General features: G+C 41.2%; 1 protein-coding gene across 1 annotated transcript in view; it reads right to left on the bottom strand.

Annotated features, from left to right (window-relative positions):
- TMEM132C (transmembrane protein 132C) overlaps nt 1-20,928 on the bottom strand; it is a 51,894-nt gene that overhangs the window by 7,906 nt on the left and 23,060 nt on the right. Inside the window, exons 2-5 of the mRNA XM_009079321.1 lie at nt 19,487-19,630; nt 4,062-4,267; nt 3,345-3,618; nt 2,130-2,321 (exon numbers count right to left, since the gene is read on the bottom strand). Of these exons, the coding sequence (XP_009077569.1) occupies nt 2,130-2,321; nt 3,345-3,618; nt 4,062-4,267; nt 19,487-19,630 (816 nt within the window). The remainder of the gene's footprint in view (nt 1-2,129; nt 2,322-3,344; nt 3,619-4,061; nt 4,268-19,486; nt 19,631-20,928) is intronic.

Raw genomic sequence — 20,928 nt, 5'->3', positions numbered from 1 at the left:
GAACTGGTCCTCACAAATTCCCAAAGTGAGGAGTGATGCTCCCTTCCACAGGGAAGCAGGCAGGACACTTCTCTTAGCCTGTGTGAAGAGGAGGTGGTGGGAAGACAAGCAGAAGCAATGGGGGTGGGCAGGCTCCAGACTGGAGGAGCTGGGAGGAAAGGCAGAGTTTGATGTGGGAATCCACAGGAACAGGCTGCTCTGTGTTTGCAGGAGTCTGTAACAGAAGGCACCAAGCTTAGGTGTGGGAAATCTGACTAATTTGGGACTACTACTGACAACCAGATTGCCTTGGACATTCCACATCCTGGGGTAGAGAAGGTTTTCCACTGCCTTCTAATAGAATCTAGCTTTTGGCTTTTTTTTTTTTTTTTTTTTTTTTCCCAGATGGAGTCTGGAGAAGAAACAACAGATTTTCAACTTCTTTTACTGAGAAAAAGGTGATTGATTGTCTCTTGCCTCCTGTTTTACACTTGGTATCTTGGGTGAGGATGATGCCACAGTGTGGTGTGTAGGCCCAGGAAGAGGTTGGCAGGACAGCAGAACTTACATTGCCCAGCAGCACCACCACACACTGCCCAGCAGCACCAGAGCAGAAAACATTGCTCAGAACCACAGCCTGACATGCCACTCTGAGGAACCTGACATTGTCTCACAGAGGAACATCAGCTTAAACAAAATATTTCACTAAAATCGTTTCAGAGCACTGGGAAAAATCATTTCAAACCAAACCACGTTTACACATTTTTTCTCATTTGTATTACTTCCTAATTTGCCAATTGTGGTGGTATATAATGCCATGTCACACTGCCATGGCATGAACAACAGGAGATGTCATGCTGAGCACTGCTGAAATGCCCTGGCATAATATGCCATAACCTGATGTTGATAAATATCTTTGCATACTCAGGACAGATCACCCATAAATCTCAGAAGCTGACAATATATCTGGGCAGTCTTTCCAAATTTACAAGCTCTTTTATCTGCAATCAAAGCCATGATTCTTCCAGTGCTGCTGCAGGACTAATGATGCTTTGTCCTACAGAACAGAATTGGGTTAGGAATGCTTCGTTTTTTGTTTTTCCACTCTTTGTCTGAAGACAGTATGTCAAACATGGTTTCTAAGCCCTGAAGAAGGGAATAAATGGGTTAATTACATAAGATTCTTCTGTTTACAGGATGCAGTAAATGGAACAGATGGGCACCATGTCCTTCTAGCTTGGACATTTTCCTGTCACTAAGTTATAAACCAAACTAAATTATTTTTATGTTCCAGAAAATTAGGTAGCAATAATCATGAAAATGGGCCATAAAACTTGACTTGAGATCTCTCCCTCTTTATGTGAGATGAAAAACAGTTTCTGTGAGAGGAGTAGCTATGGACAGACTCAATTGCATGGTCCCCAGTCCCAACCTCCAAATCAACTGACTGAAGGAGCTTGTTCCACTGCTCCTGACCCTTGGGTTTAATCTGTGCCAGAGCAACTGTTTGACTTGATCTGGTGGTGTTTCCAATCTTCTTTTCCACAGGGGTTGTGACCTGAAACATGCTGTTTGACAGACTCCCTTCAGAGAGATGGGAATTTGTTGGCTTAAATTAAGATTGGCACATGAACTGGATGATGAACCCCCCAAAACCCATATTAAAAATAAAAGGAGAAAGGAGCCTGACAGTCTGTGGTGACTCCAGGAGGGAAAAGAAATGTATCTGGTCATCTTCTGCCTCTATTTTACAGCTCCTCAAAATATTAAATGTGACCCACAGAGCTCTGTGCTCTCTGGCACAGAAAACAAGGGCATGTTCATATAGCAAACCAGGATCACTGCCCAAAAACTGCCTGTGCAGCAAACACAATAGATGTTGCATTATTTAAAACAAGAGTATTAAAAAAAATAAATAATATAAACTTCAGTGTAGTTAGAATTTTACCTGCAGATGAAGTCCATATTTGAAGGGAAGAAATGAGAAGACAATTCCAGAGCATCTCCAGAGGAAAAAAATTAACATGCACATGGACTATACTTTAAAGTCTAACTTCCAAACTTATTATGAATTATCATCTGCACTATACATTAATGAAACTCTGCCTCATCCCAAAAGGCAACAAGAGTAAATCCAGAGTGTACATTACCTGCTTAGGTGTATGGAGCAACTCTTGGGCAACAGTTGTAGCCACAATAGCTCGACTGCTGGCTGAACTTGGCTGAAGGAAGAGTGAAAGTCCAGACACCAGCTGAACCCCGAGGTCTGTTATGGTCACTTTGTCATCCAGCACAGTCACTGTCTTCTCTGCCAGGATGGAGTCAGACAGAGGAGACAAAACCTTTGGAGAAACACAAAAGAATCAACTTAGGAAAAGGCTGATCAATTAAAATAACCTTTCTTAAGGTCATCATCCCTTCTTGTCTCCAAAGATTTATGCATGGAAATGACTGGCAGAGCACTCTGAAAAGGCACTTGGATTTCATTAGCAGAGTTGGAAAAACATCAGTAGAGAGGTTATGGCTAAGAACATTGCATCCACTCCTGAGAGCTATCCTATCCCAGTTGTCTTATTTGGATCATTTCACTAGATTTAAACTTTCTTGCCCTGTCTGTATCCATGTATGGTTGAGCTTATCAGACTTCACAAGGGGAGGTTAGCAACACCTAGGGTTTGCCCTTCATTTCTTAGCTTGAAATCCTCGTTTCTCCATCTTTTCTGTTTCTGATGGAATATTAAGGTAGTATGATATCCTTCCCTTTAATGAAACTAAAGGCCATGCTGCTATCTTTAAGGAATCAAGGATAGCTAGTTCATGTACATACTGTTTTCTCCACCTTCCTTATCTCATAGCTACAGCACAGATTAGCTATATTCAGTCTTTCTTCATTGGCTTTAGAAAGGATTCAGCTGAGGGGAACTGGGATATGGTGTTGGCCACTTCTGCCTTTCAGGCTTATTAACTAGGTTGGATTTTTTTTTCCTGAGTTAATGTCTAAAACAAAAAATTAAACTTGGTACAATCTAAAGATCCCTGTCTCAAAATGGCAAAACACTTCCCATCAACTGATTGGTGGTAACCTTCATCCACATGGGGCATGACTGACTTTTCCTGAGCCTGGAAATGCTGCCTCTCCTAAACATCTCTGGAGGCTCTGTGGCTTCCAGCTCCTGGGCATGCTTGGACCACCTCTAGCTTGGATCACTGTTGATGGGTTAATGCTGTGTGTGACACTCGAGGAGGTCATGGGAATGTAAAGGGCAGTTAGCCCGTTCCAGGACAGCAGAACACTAGCCTGGATTAATGCCCAGACCCAGGTTTTCCACAGGAATGGCAGAATGTGGCAGTCCAGAGCACAGTACCTGCATTGTTGTCATTCCTACTTCCCGTCCAATCAAGATCCTGCCTTCCTGCAGCTTGGCAATGTGAGGATCCTCCAGTTTCATAAAATCCATCACCAGGTCTGTGATGTCAAACTGCCAGTCTGAGCCCAGCAGGTAGGTGAGCTGCCCCCAAGGGTTAGAATCCTCAGCTACAAACTGGGTGAGGACTCGCACCATGGCGTGTTGGTACTGCAAGGTGCATCCTCTTCCCTTCCTCTCATCTTCATCCTCGTCATCGCTGTCTCTCGTGGGCCTTTTGGCAGAAGAAAAGGAAGCATGAAGAAATGTTTTCAAGAACATTAGTGAAAATTAATATTAGAGTGCTAATGCAGAGGACCTAGTTAAATAACAGCCCTCCCTTCTGGTTTTTGGACCATTGATGGTTCATGGCTGCCTCACACGATGAAGGACCATTCAAATGGACTATGCCACTTTTTAATCTAAGATGGCATGTCCAACAAGAACTCTGTAAGTGGACCTTACCAGAGCTCCACACTGTACTCTGTTGCCTGGGACAGATAGATGCACAGAAGCAAAACTCCCACAAATTTTAAGGGCTTTATTACATCTGCAAAAGTCCAGGGCAAAGCTGAGGATTCTGGTCCTGCTGCTCCTCAGGGAAAGATGCTGCATTTTGGGTGCTGGTGCTGCCTTGATTTTATAAAACACCCAGGAAAATTAGCAACTCAAACCCACCTTTTGTTGGAAACAACTGGGACTCGCCAACCTTTGATCTGGCTCAGTTCTGTGTCTGAAATGTCAATCTGAAGGGGCAGACGTGGGACCCAGACTGTGATTTGCAGAGGAGCACTCAGATACTGATAGGTGAAGTTCACCAGTGCATTCACCTTGCCTTTCATTTCTTTGCCATTCACAAAAACATAGTCACATCTGTCAGAAACCTATGGGGGCAAAGAGAGAGAGGAAGAAGGAAAGGTAATCAGTGTGACAACACAAGCTCAAAGCATAACCCTGGCAGCTCAGAACCAAAACCAAACAGAAAACACTCCCTCCTCTTTATGCATGTTAATGATGGCCTTTTACAGTGAAAGCAGGTGAACACAAAACCCTTCCCTGGCTCAGGAGGCATAATTATGCTGCAGATGCCTAAAGACTGGATATTATTTAGGAAGCTGAAGGTTGATTTTCAGTTTGTGATGCAGTGAGCCACGAGCCCATTGCAGTGCTGGGGAATTTTTAATGAGTAAAGCTCCTTCACAGCTTGGTCAAGAGGAACCCAACAAACCCAAACAGGTCTCCATAGAGGCAATCAGCAAATCAGAGCTCTACCCTGATGATGACCTTCATCAGGGGGTGATGCTGCTTTCAGTCCTCAAGACAAAGCTGTCTCTGCTGTAGATTTCATCCAGTGAAGAGTAACAGAAGTCTACTCGTTTCCTCTGCAATAAACATTATCTGTTTATAAATGTTTACATTTTGATTAAAGCTGTAAAGTATTTCTAAACACTACAGTAGATTCATCATTAATATGTAAATGCTGTCCTGAAATATAAGCAAGTATTATCACAGTCGTGTAAGAGTTATATCAGTAATCACTTCTTTAATCAATGTTGTAATTTACAGACCATTGAGTTTTCTCATTTATTACATTGCTGAGTACTGGTGATAAAATCACTCCTGAATATATAAATCATTAAAAGGGATGCAGATAGTATGAAGTGACTCCATGTGATAAAGTCATTGTCATTTCTATTCCTAAAGGTGTCATAAATGTCTGGGGAAATCCTGTGGCACATTAATCATACATTAAGTGGTGAGCAAGGGGAACTGTTACATTACTAAATGAGCTGGTATGTCTGCAGGAATTAACAGTAACCCAGCAGATCTCAACTCCTGCTCTTGCTCCCAACCAGTCACAGTTCTATTTCATCACCCATAACGAGTATTGTTAATGGTGGCAATGCATCTCCCCACCTGAACTTGTATTTATATTATCATCTGCTCCTTTTTATCCACACTCCCATTCCCAAAACCATTTTATCCAAAGGAAGATTATCAGCTGGAAATGTCTATGTCCCCAGGCTAATCAAACAGATGTATGTCCTCTGTGACCATAGATGCAGGAGCTAAACTGTTCCCAGTTTGATACACACATACCATTTGTATCCTCTGTCAGGTTTAGGCACTTGCTCACATTCTGGTAAAACATTTGACAGCAAGATTGAAAAAAAAGGAACTTCAGAGAATATAATACAAACATTTCTATGACTCATTCCCTAAGAGGGTTATGCTGTAACTGTTGACTGAAACACTACTATGTGTTACAATACCTGACCCATCTATCCCTTTAGGCTTCTCCCTCAGACCACCTAAGGCAGGTTTAAAAGCCTGAAGGTGGCAGAAATGTCTTCATTTTAGCACTGTGAATGGCATGTCCTATTTTTACATCTATTAACTTGAGTGGCAATACAGAAACAGCTTTAGTTCACACCAGGCTGTTTCACAACTACTATTTGATCTAATCTAAAAGTACCATGCAGCAGAGGCCAAGAAGAACCCAATAATAAAGCATAATATCCTATATAATACCATGCAGTAATTCAGAACTCTTTCCTAGAGTTTCCTGCTCTTTCTGTGGTGCCACTGCATCAGCTTCATCCTGGGAGAGGAAACATCATGAAAATGTTTCTCATGAAAACAATTCCAACTGTGTAGGCAAGCAAGGGCTGCATGTCAGGAGTTCCAGCCCTGACCTCCTGCTGAGGGTGGTGCCTAGAGCAGTGTACAGCCCCTGGGATGTACCAGGGGCACTCAGCCTCTGTATCTGAGCTTCTGATTCTAACACAAGCCTTTTGTCTCTCTGCTGTCCTAGTTATGTGGAAAGGGGAATGGCCAGTGGGTGACTTTCCTCTCAATGCCTGGTGGAATGGCCAGTGGGTGACTTTCCTCTCTTGATGCCTGGCAGTGCTACCATCCCTCTCACTGAAGCTGCCTATGTCTCTCCACCAGAGGTGAAGACCCTACAAAGTCTCTTAGACCAGATACCTAACCCCTAGATGGCTAAAGTTAAAAGGAATCACATAGAAATAGGTATGAATGTCACCTATGGCACAACATCCTCAATGAAGTTCAGGGTACAAGGAAGTCCTGGCTGACACAGACTCGAATTTCTGTCTTCCTCTGTAACCTCAGGAAACTCAATTCAATTCTTTCTGTTCTATTTCCCTCACTGGTGTAAGCACCACAACCCAATTGTGTAGTCAGCACAGTCAGAGAACTGCACTGCACTTGGAGCACAGAAAACTTCTAGAGTCAAATGGGAAGTTCAGTGTGCCTAGGGAAGAAGACCCTATGTCTGGAACATTCAATAAAGCAGCTTCAGAGAGAGTTCTTGGTTCTTCAGCCTTATCTTCCTTTGAGCAAAATCTTTTGGGAGGCTTGTCAGTAAGATCTAATTGAATTCTGCTGGAGCAATAGCCATTGCTGTCCTGAAACTTGTTCCATCCCATTGATTTCCATGGAGTTCAACACAAAGACAAAATGAATGAACTTTCTGAGTTAGTTGTACAAGTTGCTTATTTATGCACATGGTAAACCACATGCATGTGCTGATAAAAGATTTCTGACAACATACTCAGCTTCAGACTGATCACGTGTGGTCTGGATGTTTGATTTTACATTGTCTAAAGCTCAATGTTGTCAGCAACTGAACAAATCTAAGTATCAGGGAAAAAAACCACCAGTAACAATAGTAGCAAAACTGCAATTCCTAAATGATTCTGGGCTGAGATCCAATCTCCATCTATATTTGTTAAGCTGCTATATGTATTCATATACCACACAGCCTTTACCATTGCTACAGGTTAATATTTATTACTGGACATGCATCAGCAATAGTGGCAGGTCTTGAGGAGCTTCATTGAGAAAAACATTACTCTTTTTCCCAAGAACAAGCATTTCTAATATCCTTACACATGCTCTTCCTTCTGTTCCTGTGTTTCTGATAAAGAAGTAGCACACAGAGAGTACAGGAGGAGCAAAGCTCACACTGTGTTGTGTGACAGTATCACTGTACACATTTTAACTGTTTTCAGGTATTGCTTTGGACAAAGAGAGGCAACACTTCCCAACTAGTGCTGTGCTGGGGGTGAAAGGGAGACAGTATCTCAGATCTAATACACAACATGTGTGTGCTCTCCATGGCTAAAGGATACTCATTCTCATGAAACATTCAATTAAAACCATGGTCTACAGCTTCTGCAAGCAGCACAGCTCAGCTAAGTTTACCTATAGCAGAAGAAAAATGAGAGCAAGTGGATTTGCTTCCCTTGCCCTTGTCTCACATGGTGTCACCTAACAAATAAACAACCAGGGTTTCTCAGTCTCAGAGAACAAATCCAGATGGATTGATTCTGCTACAATTTACACCATCAGCAAGCCCCAGGTAAGGTCTGATTTGCTAAGCCCCTCATGAAGAATGGGTAGGGGTCATGTGGTGACACAGCTTGACCCCCTTAGCTCAGATTAACTCAGATGGAAACAGCATAGCAGCCAACTCAGTTCTGGAGTTATTCAATGCAGACCTGGCAGAACTATTTTGATCTGTTCTCCCATGGGGCTAAAAGAGATGGAAACATAGGACTGGTAGAGACAACCTAAACCAGTGTCACCTGAAATCATGGTGGAAGGATAGAAGGGAGACTGAAAATAATGGATAACATTAGAACTAAAAATATTTTGAATTCGAGGTATATTTGTTTCTGCTTTCCTCCAGGCTTTTGCCAATGCTTCTGGAAGGTCATAGAACAGTGCACTGAGCAGTTCTCATCTGTGGGTCCTGGCCACTCCAGTCCAAAGAAGCTTCTAACAGAAACTGGTGACTGTGAGCAGTGATCTGTCTCTCATCTCCTGGAGTATTTATCCTTTTACTATGAAAACATCTTCCCTCTCAAAGTGCTTTTTATCTTTGGCATCAGAAGAAGCGAGGGATGATGAAGGGAAAGCCTGCCTAGCCACCACCTTTGAGTGATTGGGGTTTTTTCTTTTCTGCGTAGCAGATCAGCAAGAAGTTTTGCATTTTAAAGAGCTTTCTGATGCTATTTCAGCAGTTTCTTTCATTATTAAGCTGCATTCAGCTACTTTCCCCTTTTCTCCCCCCTGTTTTTCTAACTTCTCTCTCCAGATTAAAACTAAAACAAAGTAGCAGACAGCAAAAGACAGGGCTAAGCACAGCTCCCTAAAGGTTTCTTTTTTGTCTTCCTTTTTTTTTCTGGCATCATATTTTTGTGCCCCTTTGTAACAAAGGCCATTGCCTTTCCAGATGACTTGGAGAGATTCTCTCTGCAACAAATCACATTTTATTGAGCTGACAGAGAAAACTACTGTCTGGAAATCAAGAGAGAGTCACTCCTGAATCACTGCCTATGGCACTCTGTGACTTTGTGATGGGGGAGTGAATGTACCTCCCCACCCAGCAAGCAACAGATTAGCTGCAGTGAATATTAAGGATATTCCTGGTACTGTTACCAGCTATATGCAGAACCTCTGGCTCTTCCTTTCCTTCCTTATTTCAGATTAACGTCTTGATCCCACCATGACCTCTGTATTGCAGAACTGCAAGAAAGGAGCATGAGCTGCTTGAGGTCACTACAAAGGATGTGACAACATAGTGCCTTGGACTCTACAGTCATAAAGGGGTTGTTGGCACTTCTGTAGAATATTGGGTTTGCTGGGTTAAATTCCACTACAGATTCCTGAGAAATTATTCTTCAATTACTGGTAGAAGCAGAGAGTTTTAAAAGGACAAATTTCATGTCAAATATAAGCTAAGGCTGTCTTTCAAAAGATGGTGAACTCAAAACACTGTCTGCTCTGGTTCGTATCTGGTGTACACAGGAGTGGAAAGAACGACAACTCTAAGACCTAAAAATAAATGAGTGGTGCTGCCTCTGTGAGTATAGTCTAGTCTAAGCTTGTTTATTCTCCTAGTGGCTTTCACCTCTGGAGATATCAGCCCAGTCTCTGAAGGACAGTTGAGAAGGACAAAAAGGAAAGTTTTTAATGCAGCAATCCTGTCAAGTTTATGGACACTGAAAAATTGTAAGGCATCAGTCCATTTTCCAGGCACAAGTCTGTGTGGTTTTTAACAGAAATGAGGAGATATGATAATGATAGATGTCCTGCCTGTATTCATCAGGTGCAGAATCTTGCATTTTGGTGTGTAGACCCATTTACCCATTTCTGTTACACTCATGTAAATGTTGCTAAAATATTCAAAGGTTACATAAATGTTGAAATATTAATGAAAGCACTTCTATGAGCCAAGAGACTTTCCCAGTGTCTCTTAAGGAATCTCAATTTCTGTGAAATAAAATTTGCAGGGTAATTAGCAAAGAACAGTGATGTTCAGCACTTGTCAAACACGTGACACTCCTTGTATTTCAGCTCAGTGTCATCACTCTGACATACCAGAAAGGCAACTGGAGCTCATGGAGGTCAAGCTTTGTGAACAGTCATACATGACATTAAGGAATACAGAGTACCATGGTGACTTATCCACTGTATATACCAAAACTCATACAATAGATAGGAAATATTAGACAGTTATAATCATTCCAAAAGCTTTTTGGACAACTCTTTAGAATTCTGTAATGTTCATGTCCTTGTTATAGAATTTCTTCTCAAATTTCTTGTTAACAACATCCTCTGTAGAAAAGGAATGATTTTCTGTTAAATTCTACAGGTTTTGAGAGGGAGACACTGTGTAGCTCTTTAGCCTTGATTCTAATTAAACACTATGGTCTTATACACAAAGGAAATCCTATACTACATGAACATTAGGCAACTGCTTCATAAGAAGGATCCCAAAGCCTGACTGCATAATCCTGAATAATCACCAACCTCCTACTAGAAAACAGAAGCTGTCTCAAGGCTCATACTATTCATGTTTTGATATGACACTTTTTAAGCCTGATCAGAGTTAAAGCTTCAGCCCTGAGCTCTTCCATGGTATTTCCAGCTTTGTGACACTGTTAGAGCAGCCTGTAAAATGGAAACCTCCATTACAGGAGTAGCTAATTGCTAGTGTGACTTGACTTGCCAGAGCCACCCCTGGCTCCTACTGATGCAGCTGAAGCTGTGCTCAGTGACTCAGAAAGTGAAGGCAGAAGAGCCCATCACAGGGGGAGCACAAAGGTAAACACAGAGCTGCAGACTTAGCACTGATATGATTGACATCTTAATAAATGAAAGGCTTGATTTTTCACATGATGTGCAAGAATAACCCTGAGAGCTGTTTTCCCTATGACCCACCAAAAAAATGAATTTGATTCTTGACATAGTTGAGGAATAATGATTCTCAGTCTGGACACACGGAGTAGGGTAGGTGATAACTGTATTAACTGATTTGAGCCTCATTTTGTCTCAAAATTAACTGTCCCCAGTTGTCAATGGATAATAAGGCTTGTGTGTTGGGGTTGCTTTGTGCTTGTAAACAGCTGCCACATCCCAAATGTAGTTTCAATCCTCAGGCAAAGTTCCCAGTAACCCTACTACTAACACAGGGATTGAGCCCTGAGTGCTGAAGAAGAGAACTCTGTAAAACCAAGGCCATAGTTTGGAAGCAATTTGGACTCTCTCTGCTGAGAAGGGTCTGCATTTTCAATATCAGCAGCCAGATTAGCAAAACTAAGTAGAAACCCCCCAAAGCTAGAGAGCATTTCTTAGGGAAAAGGCTGTACATTATCTAATCTCATTACCAAGATTTCCCTGGCAGCTTTGCAGAGCAGAAGCAGTACATTTAACTAACTGAATATCATTCACTACGACAGAACTGAGAGAGTAAAAGGGGCACAAAATGCCAGCTGAGACTGGAGGGCATCTATTTGCTCCCAAATGACCAGCTTTTTGAAGCTGAACTGTAGCTGCACTGAGCCACAGGAGCTCTCTGCAGCTCACATTATCACGGAAACCAAAATCTGTCTTGTTTTGTGCACTCTGGACTCAAGCAATTTCTGAAAATGGGGCTGAGCAGAGAGTTTGGCTCCTACTCACTAGGGACATGCCAGCCCACATATGCAGCATAGCCCGAAATATTTCACTTGGCAAAGCAGGATCCCAGGGTGAAATGACTTTTAATTCCATTGCCACAGTTTGGGCAGTAGCTGCACATTTGAGAACATCACAATGCTTGTCATTTCCTGCCACAGTATATATCTGCCACGTACAAATCCACAAGGTGTAAATCACAGCTAGTGGCAGAAAAGGAAAGGAGAAGTTAACCATCATTTCTTCTGACTGCATTACTCAGAAAGGTCTGGAGCAAAGTGCTTATCTTCCCATCAGATCTACACCTGTCACAAGACTAATGTTATTTCTCCCATTTACTTTTCTGGTCTTGATCTTTCAGCTTTGAAGTTGATTTTGAAGTGGTTTCCGTGCGACCTGAGGCACTATTATTGCTAGTCTGCTTTGATTTTTCATTTGGGATGTATTGGTTCTCCATACCAACATCCCTCATGCAGGCAGTGAGCTGGGTGAAGGCATGAGATAACAGGGAGAGAAGTCAGCAAGGATATGGTTTAAAGTTTCTTCAGCTGCCCTTGAAATTGTTGCCTGTTACGTGATGGCAAGGTATTTACAACTTTTATTGCTGAAGGTAAGTACCTCAGACCATGTCAATTTGGAGTTTCAATCCTCACAGCTGCTGGGGGAGTAGTGGTGTACCTTAATGATACAACATCTCCATGTATTGCTGCCCTATATGCTCTATTTGCATCTGACAGAAGTGTGTGGTAAAGCTTCATTTTTATAAAACTGCTCTGAAGGTTTTTTTCCTGCTCTACTGATGTATATCGATCCCAGTAAATCACAGGACCATGAAAAGTATGGAGGAGGGCAAAGAGGTGGACATTCTATTTGCTATTCTGTACAGAATCTAACAGAACAGATTTGCCAGAAGAAAAACCTACAAAGTCACAGAGCTTCAGAGCAGCAAAACAATGGCATTTCCATGCTGTGACTTTCTTTCTTGTTTTTAAAGCTTTTCAGTTTCACACAAACGACTGTGTGTTCACACAGCATCAGAAGAGGAAAGAGGAGCCATCAGCAAACCAGGCTGCTGGGTTTGGGCTCACACAGAGATGCAGCTGCTGCTTTTGAGGGCTAACAGGCTCTATTAGGGTGTGGTGAGGAGGAACTGCATTTGCAGGTCATCAGCAACTGAACATAAAACTTCTAGAAGGTGATTTGATGTGGCCCCATGCAGAGACCCAGGCTCAGGACCACAAGCAGTGTAGCTGTGTTACCTCTCAGCCCTGTGTCACAAGGATAGCTGTGTTACCTCTCAGCCCTGTGTCCAGGGCTGCCCCTCCAGCTCTCCTGAGCTTGGAGATCCTGAATCTGGATCTGTTCAAGGCAAAACTTGCAGTGGAGAAGGACTGGCAGTAGCTGCTGCTGTCTAGATTGATCCCTCCATACTCACTGAATCTTGCAGAACTGCCACAAAACCACAGAAGAGAGCATGAAGTTGAAGTGACTGCAGAGAATATGGCCTATCTCTTATTAGCCCACACTGGATTCCTGGAAACCCTATCTAGTGTGACTTCTTATTTCTCCCTTTGTTTTACAGGGTTGAGTTAGGAATGAGATCTGTTTTAATGAGAAGTTTGTACACCTCCTTGTTATTTGGCATACTCAGCTCTACAGCTAACAAATTCCAAACAGAGTTTTATTTGATCTAAGTGAAAAATAAGCAACAAATCAATTGCATTATATTCATTGTAGGAGCTTTTCTAATGGAAGTTAGTGTTCTTCCTCAATCAAAATAGTTGATAGGAACAACCAGCCCTTTCCAGCCAGCCCCTTGTTTTTATTTTCTCCTATAACCTGCACTAAAAACATAATGTGAAGTGCTAAATCCTCTGAGTCTTGAAGTCTTTGCAATAAAGCTCCATACAAAGAATATATGTGTCTGTTGAGGTGCAGAACAGCAATACAAGTCTGGGCACTCACCCTGCTGTATGCTGCAGGAGCTGAAAGGGAAGAGGGAAAATGCCACTGCCTGTGACATGCCAGGGCTTGTAATGGAATAAAATCCTCCAAAATTCCACTTTCCCTTGAAATCACCATCTCCACCACACTTCAGCACAACCCACCACATCATTACCTGCCATCACATGCTGCTGGTAAGAAAGTACAGGGAACAAACCTTGGATCCCATGGGAAGCTTTGTTTTGAATAGACTTAGATTTCCTCTGACAGACACTTAAGAGATTCCTAATTTTAATATTTTGGCAGTATCTGTCATAATGTTTCACTGAACCAAGTACAATTATCTCCAAGCTGTGCTTGAGACCAGAAGCACTAAGTGTCTCTGAGATCAGTTCTGTAAAGCTCATTCCATTTCAGTAAGAAAAGGACCAAATCTTGAATTAGCCTTAGCAACACACCAGATATTTAGGCCCTTCCTTAACAATCTTGAACATTTCCCTATCCTTCAGCACTGCAGAGCTCCAGGTAAGGACAATCACACCTTGACTCCCATGCATCTTCATACAGGTTTGGACAAACCAATGCATTTTGGCACCAGCACTTTCTTTGACATAACACTTCACCCTCTTCCATCACCCCAATGTTTCTGTCATCACCTGTCCCCATCTCACCATTCCCTGTCTGCTCTCTCTTGGCTGCATGTCTGGAAAGTTCAAAGGGTCTCAGGACCCTCTGAGGCCTTGCAGTGAATAGATCAGGTAGCAGAAACTGCTACAGCAGGACATTATCCCACTTCTGTCCATTAGCTGGGAGGAGAAGCTTATCCCTGATCAGGTCAATATATTTACAGAGTGTGGGGAACTCTGCTCTCCCTAACAGAATATCAGCCTCATTTATGGGTGGATAACCACCTTTTCCAGGTAGAGCTAATTCAAATAAAGGACAGGATAAGTTCCCTTAGTGGCTCTGGAATTACAAAGCCATCCAGCCCCTATACTCAGAGGTCAAGTGATCATATTGCTGCACTATTCAGCCACTGAGTCAGAGTAAGAATCTTTCGACTTGGTCCCTAAACAATATGATGAAAGAGCATCCATAAATCTTTTTGTTTAGATTTTTTTTTCCTAGGATAGCCATGGTACTATGATGAAACATTAATGAGCCTGAGGGACTGTCTCTACACCATTAAAATTTCAGGGTGAGCTTTAATGAGTACAGGATTGAGGCTCAAGAGTTTGATTCTTTAATCGCTGCCTGTAGCTCAGTGACTCAGCTTGGAATTGCATTCAACCTACTGGCAGAAAAATGCAGAACTCAACTTATAATAAAAGTACCCGTGGATGCTGCTGAGTAGTGGATCTTTTGCCTATCAAAGTGCAAACAACTCTTCTGTTTGGAGCTGTAAAGCACAAGTTCTGCAAATACTGGAAAGCAAGGAAGAGCAGTGAAATTTCCTTGGAGCTAAATAAACAACTGAAGAAGTTGCAGCATAGTTATTTGTGTAAGACTGGGTAAATGAAGACAATAAGCACAATATCATCTAAATAATAAAGTGTTGATGACTTTCCCTTAGTAAACAGGGTACTGTGGTGCAGTTGCAGATAGACAATTTAAAAAATAAATTCTTACAATTCTTACACAGCTATTTAATTTTCTGTAACAATTATGACCATCTGGCAGCTTGAGATGTTCTTGCATCATGTCCTACACAGCCATCCAGGCTGACCTTTCCTCAGAGTGGATTCACAAATGGACAGAAGACATTTCAACATGAGTTTGGGTCTATTTAGTGACAATTAATTTCATTTTATAAACCGTTCCCACTACAAATGCCAAAATAGCCAAAGCATTTATGAATGCTAAATGATTATTTCATACAAGTCTGTTCCCTGATGTCAGCAGTATTCATAGTAAAGTTATGTGTGTAAATGATGACTGGATTGGGGCTTTAAACAAGATCTGTAACCTTGACAGGTGTGTGTTAGCATCCCCACTATTGCTCTGAAAGTGTTGGTACCAGCAGTACTTCCAGGCTTTTCTAGCTGTTAAGCCAAAGTTCAACCATAAAACCCTTTGGCCAAGATTTTCAGCCCCCAACAGTTCACTCTTGCTTTGGTGTGGGATTTTGTTTCAAGTTACTGTGCTAAGAGAGGGACAGCTGTGACACTCTGTCCTGGATTTTAGCTCCCAACAGGAATTCCTAACATTCTTGCAGTGGCCTTTACCTGCTGTTAATGTCATCTATCCAGTCATGATTCCCAATGGAACCATGAGCCTACTGTTCATTAGCAACTGCTGAGAGACATCTTGAAGGTAAGATCCTTGTTTCTGTTTCCAGTGACATCCTCAGCAGCTGCATGTGGGGACTAATATCTGAATCCATTTTAAAATCAGCAGAATTGCCATTTGAAAATAAACAGAACTAATAAAAAAGTCTTCGGAGTACAGTTCAAGGCTATTTACACTGAGTGTCCAACTTCTAATTTACCAGTTATAAATACCAGTACAACAAGAACACAACACGATGTACAGCATCCTCTTACGTAGAAACAATGTGAAAACTAGTCCAAGAATGAAGTGATACAAACCTAAAATGTTTGAAACAGCTTCTAAAATACACATAGCACTGAAGATGTTTCAATTCAGGTTGTATTAATGGAAACACCCAAACTTAAGTTCACAAACATTATCAGGATTGTTCAAAGTGGAAATGTCACAAGGCATTACAAGTCTCCTGAACTGTGATGTTCTTTCCCAGCATGAAACCACAACTGTTGTAGCAGCCAGGTGACCTGGGAACCTGGAGCAGTGTTTGCTCCTGAACAAATGGCCCAAAAGCACCAGCAAAATCAGCCACATTCCACTTGAATTTCCAGGAGATAAAAGGAGCCTATGCATGCAACAGCAATTACTGTTAATGGATCCAGATATATGGATTCTATTGGTAAATTCCAGCTTAGCGAAGTAAAATTTGGCTGTTGCTTCATTTTTAGTGCCATAATAAATTTTGTGTCCACTTTTAAAAGGTTGGACCACTGTGTGAAGGTCTAGAGCATTCAAAGGCATTTAAAGTTCACAAAATCAGCTGTAAATTTGGAAGTAAAGATTTGAAACTATGAGGCAATAAAAAAAAAAGGAAAAGGGGTAATAGTCAGCACATTGAGACAGGACACAAACTGTGCACTGAGCTGCCTCAACACCATAATTACCACTGGGGAAATTCTACCTGCTCTTTGCAGATAGATCTCAGGGTCAGATTTCCACTGGGTCCTGTTAATGAAAACAATGTAATTGGAGCCCAACTGAAAGAATTGTAAATATGAATAGAAAGAACCTTTTATCTGGTGGTTATTCAAATTGTTGGGCAAAAACATTCCCTGTAGGCTCTTCACATGAACCATACAAATGGACACTTCCTGGTGACTCAATATTACAAACCAAGTGCTAATTGGCACTGATCATCTTCAGTTTCTAGCATAACTCTGTCAGGTTTGCCTGGATTCAAACTTGGAATTCCACACAATTACAAGCAAACAAAAACCTCTAGGTGATAATAAATTAATCCACAAGCTTTCATACCTGTAAACATGGATTGGTTCTGCTTTACAGAGATGCTCAGGAACATGAACTGTCAACACGTGCACACAATCCTTGTGAAGATACCATGGGCTTTGCCCAACTGAAGTAACTTATGATAACTGGATTTGATTTGATTTTTAAGCAGAAAGGTCTCTACAACAGTTTTGCACAGAGAAGGAAGATATTTCTAAAGAACTCAACATAAAAGCTTGATGGGGAATTTCAAAATGAGTTAAGGATGAAAGGCCTCTGTGCTCATTTGAAGCTTTCTGAGTGCTTTTTAATATCTGAACCAATTGAACATGCCAATTTGCCTTGAACCCCTAACCACTTCCCTGTGTAAAGAAACTTCTTGGAAACAGGAATGTTCTAGCTGAAAAAAAAAAAGTCTTTTTTTTTTTTTTTCCTTGACGATGAGCTGAGAAAACCTTTTTATTCAAAGCATTTAATTGAGCTGTGTTTTTTTTTCACTAGCTGTATGTTTTATAGCAGTTAGCACTCATGTCACAGCTGCATTCCTCCAGAGATTCTGCATATGCTTCTAAATGCACAGAAGAGTTTCTCTAGTCAGCTGAGCCATTTCAAAAACATTTCTGAAGAAATTACACCTGAAAAATTTCTCGAGTTGGTTCCAATAGATGCTGTGTGTTAGCTTCCAGTTATTTGTTTCACTTCAGAGTGCCTAGACAGGGAGATTTCTGGAAGCCACTTAAAAATGTTCTGGTAGTGCAAACAGGCTCCATTTTAAGAAACCCTTTTAGTGGAGATAAATTATTTCTGCAGAAAAGAAGAAAAGAGCACAGCAGGGTCCCAAGTGCTAATCAAAGGACACAGTGCTACAGGAAAACATTCCCTCCAAACAAATTGTTGGAGAAGTGCAATAGCCCAGGCTGTACTGCAATTACTGCAGGAAAATGCTTTTTTTTTTTTTTTTTGGAGTAATATTTGGGAATTTCATTTCTTCAAAGCTAGAAAACCCTGAAGTCATTTTTCCAGAAGGATTTTTATGGGAGAAATAATTGCACTGTCAATTTCTATGTATCACCTGGTGATGTATAACAAATAATTTATTTTTTTTTCCTTGACCTGAGTCTTCCTCTGAATGGAATAACTTAACTCTGGTCATTTTCACTGCTGGAAAGAAGAAACCTCCATGGGGCTGGAATTATTTGGTGAAATTTTATAAACTGTTTAAACAAGATGGATAATCTGGACAATCACAAAAGTCCTTTGCTGATTTATTTTTTTCTTAATTTGTGAATGCTATCTTGCATTTTTCTTGCTCAGGAATGTGGCTTTCAAGAAGGTTACAATCCTGATGATTCCTAAACTGAATTCCAGCTTTTACCTTGATTTGTAGTTACATGGTTACCTTAGGAAAAACATAACAGGAATTCTTAGAGATTAAAAAACCTCTGTAAAGCATCTGGTATATGGGAGGACTTCAAGTAAACTAAAGAGATATGTTTGGCTCTGAAGGATCTACTCAAAGTAGGAAATTTGCTGTAAAAGTCAAAGTTTGACTATTTTTTTCCCACCTACTTGGTTACTGGTATAATAAATGATTCTATATAAATTGTACAATAATGCAGCCAATTGTTGGATCCTGCAGGTTCCCAGGAGGTTTATTGCTTTCCTTGAACCCACAAACTGAGCTGGTTGTAACAGATATTACTGTTTGTAATCCATGAGAGCTGAGAGCAGATTAAAGACCCATAAAGTGTATTATCACAAGGCCCACTATGCTGTAAAATCACATCAGGTAATAAAATCCCTATTCAAAAGAGGTTATAGACCAAGGGTTAAATCACCCTTCCTCCAAACCCATGCACCATGCAAGGCCTGAGTGGGATGTGCCATGGGGCACAGGCAGAGCACTGTCTTGGTACTGACTCCCTGCACAACTAGGAATTTCCTCCAGGGATTTGACTCCACATCTACAGCAGACAGAGCTGAGTTGCCTTCAGACAACACCATCCCAGTAGTGTTTGGTGCTGTGGGACATGAAGCTGCTCATGCTAAATTGCTGGCCCAGCCATGTTTCCTCAGCCACTTGTGTGCAGAATCATGATGTTAATTCAAACCAGCTCTCAGCAGAATGGGAAGTCAAGCAGGAGGACTTTGCATTGCAGTTGCTGGGGAATGCTCATCCAATCCATTCCACTGAGGCAGCTGTGGAGGTGATAATCACAGCTGGAAAGGTGATGAGAAACATCTGGACAGGCAGTACTAACAGCAGAGCTGGTTTTGCAGTGAATGGAATCTATGCACAGAGGACTTGAGGTGAAATTACCAAGATGCTTTAAAATCAGGACACAAAAAAAAAAAAAAAAAAAGAAACACTGAAATTGTACTGAAACTCAGTGTGGTGGCTGTGCTGTTGTACCTCTTCTGAAAAATCCCTCTCCTTATGCTTTTGAAATAGTAGCACAATTAATTTGCAGGAGCTGATTTAGTGGTTATTCCCAGGCTATTTTCCTTTTGTCTATAAGAAGACAGGAAATTTCAGAAGCCACTACATGGCATGAACTTACTTTAATGACGATAAGAAGACAGGAAATTTCAGAAGCCAATACATGGCATGAACTTACCTTAATGACATCTTCACCAGAGGATTTGCACTCCACTGACTCAGAAATGTCTGTCACAGCACTGTTCTCCTCGATGGACACCACCTTGATGGGCACAGCCACAGTTTTCCCCGTGAGAATCGCTGTGTTGAGAATTTCTGTGTCCTGCACACAAAACAGAGCACAGCACAGTTCAGATTAGTTCTCAGTGGCTAATGATCTAATTTAATCTTCAAATAGGTACAACTTCTAGTAAAATCTCAGTTCTAGCTTATCTGCTAATAAACACAGTCAGTTCTGAATGCTGTTAAAGAGGTAACACGACTGCAGCTAAATCCAGTCCAGGCAGGCACATCACAGGCACATCTCATCACATCTACTTTTTAAATATTTTCCCAATATTCACCTTCCAAAATATGAGTTCAGAGTTTTTCCTGTAGTGGGTGTGATTGGCAATGCTTGGGGCAGGATACAAGAGCCTTGAAAGTTCAAATCCTGCTCTTGGAATCTAAGCCCATTGCAAAGACAGGGCCTCTCTGTGAACTTTGCATCTGGAACTGTTTCAAGATTATTTAATTTCCTCTGATATGGGCAATGAAGCAATGTAAGCCATCCAGAAGGAGTTAGTGATGCTATTTTCTGCAGGGAAAATAACGAGGAAATTGGAAGTTCGAAATGAGGTTGTGACATATAAAAACCTTTCAATACACCATTGACTAAACTAACTCTTCTAACTCCTCAACTGTTCAGCATCACTGTATTCCCAAGATTCCCATGCAGGAAGAACTTCAAAGTTTTCTGCAACTTTTCAATTTCCAATACAAAGTGAATAAAATATGCAGCAAATTCCTCAGCACTGAAGTCATGAGGACTTCAGCCACTGATGTCAACAGCAGCAAAATGGGGCACTGATACTGTTGATGGTGTTTTCAATTCAAGTTTAGTGAGTTTGAAATTCAGGTCAGATTTTTCTTTTCATCTTGCAACTTGTTATTTCTCAGGTTCTCCTACAGCTCTCATAAGAAATCCCATCAAACTTAAAAGAAAATGCTAAAAAAAGGAATGTTGACTGTTTTAGAAACGTAAGAACCCTAAATCATTCCTATGGCATGTAAGAGAACAAAGATACACAACAGAGGGAATCAGAGCTAGATTTAAAAATAACATTATTGGGCAATCCAAGCTCCACTCTCAGGAACTCCTGACTGTCAAAGATGACCCCCAAAAACTCCCATACAAATGAACTACCTGACATTCAATACAGCTCTGCAGTGAAACACGTGGATTTGGGAGCTTTAATTCCATCATCTTAACTGGAAAATTTTGGTGAAAAAGTGTTAATTTCCATGTACTGGCATTTTGATAAGTTCAGAAACAAAGGAGCAGATCTCAACATTTATGAAACTCAGTAACAAACCCAACTACTCTTCTCTTTGCAAACTTCCAAAGCAACAAGCAAGGGG

The sequence above is a fragment of the Acanthisitta chloris genome, unplaced genomic scaffold, assembly GCF_000695815.1.
Source record: "Acanthisitta chloris isolate BGI_N310 unplaced genomic scaffold, ASM69581v1 scaffold11347, whole genome shotgun sequence".
Classification (NCBI taxonomy): domain Eukaryota; kingdom Metazoa; phylum Chordata; class Aves; order Passeriformes; family Acanthisittidae; genus Acanthisitta; species Acanthisitta chloris.
This window is presented reverse-complemented; position numbering and strand designations above follow the sequence as displayed.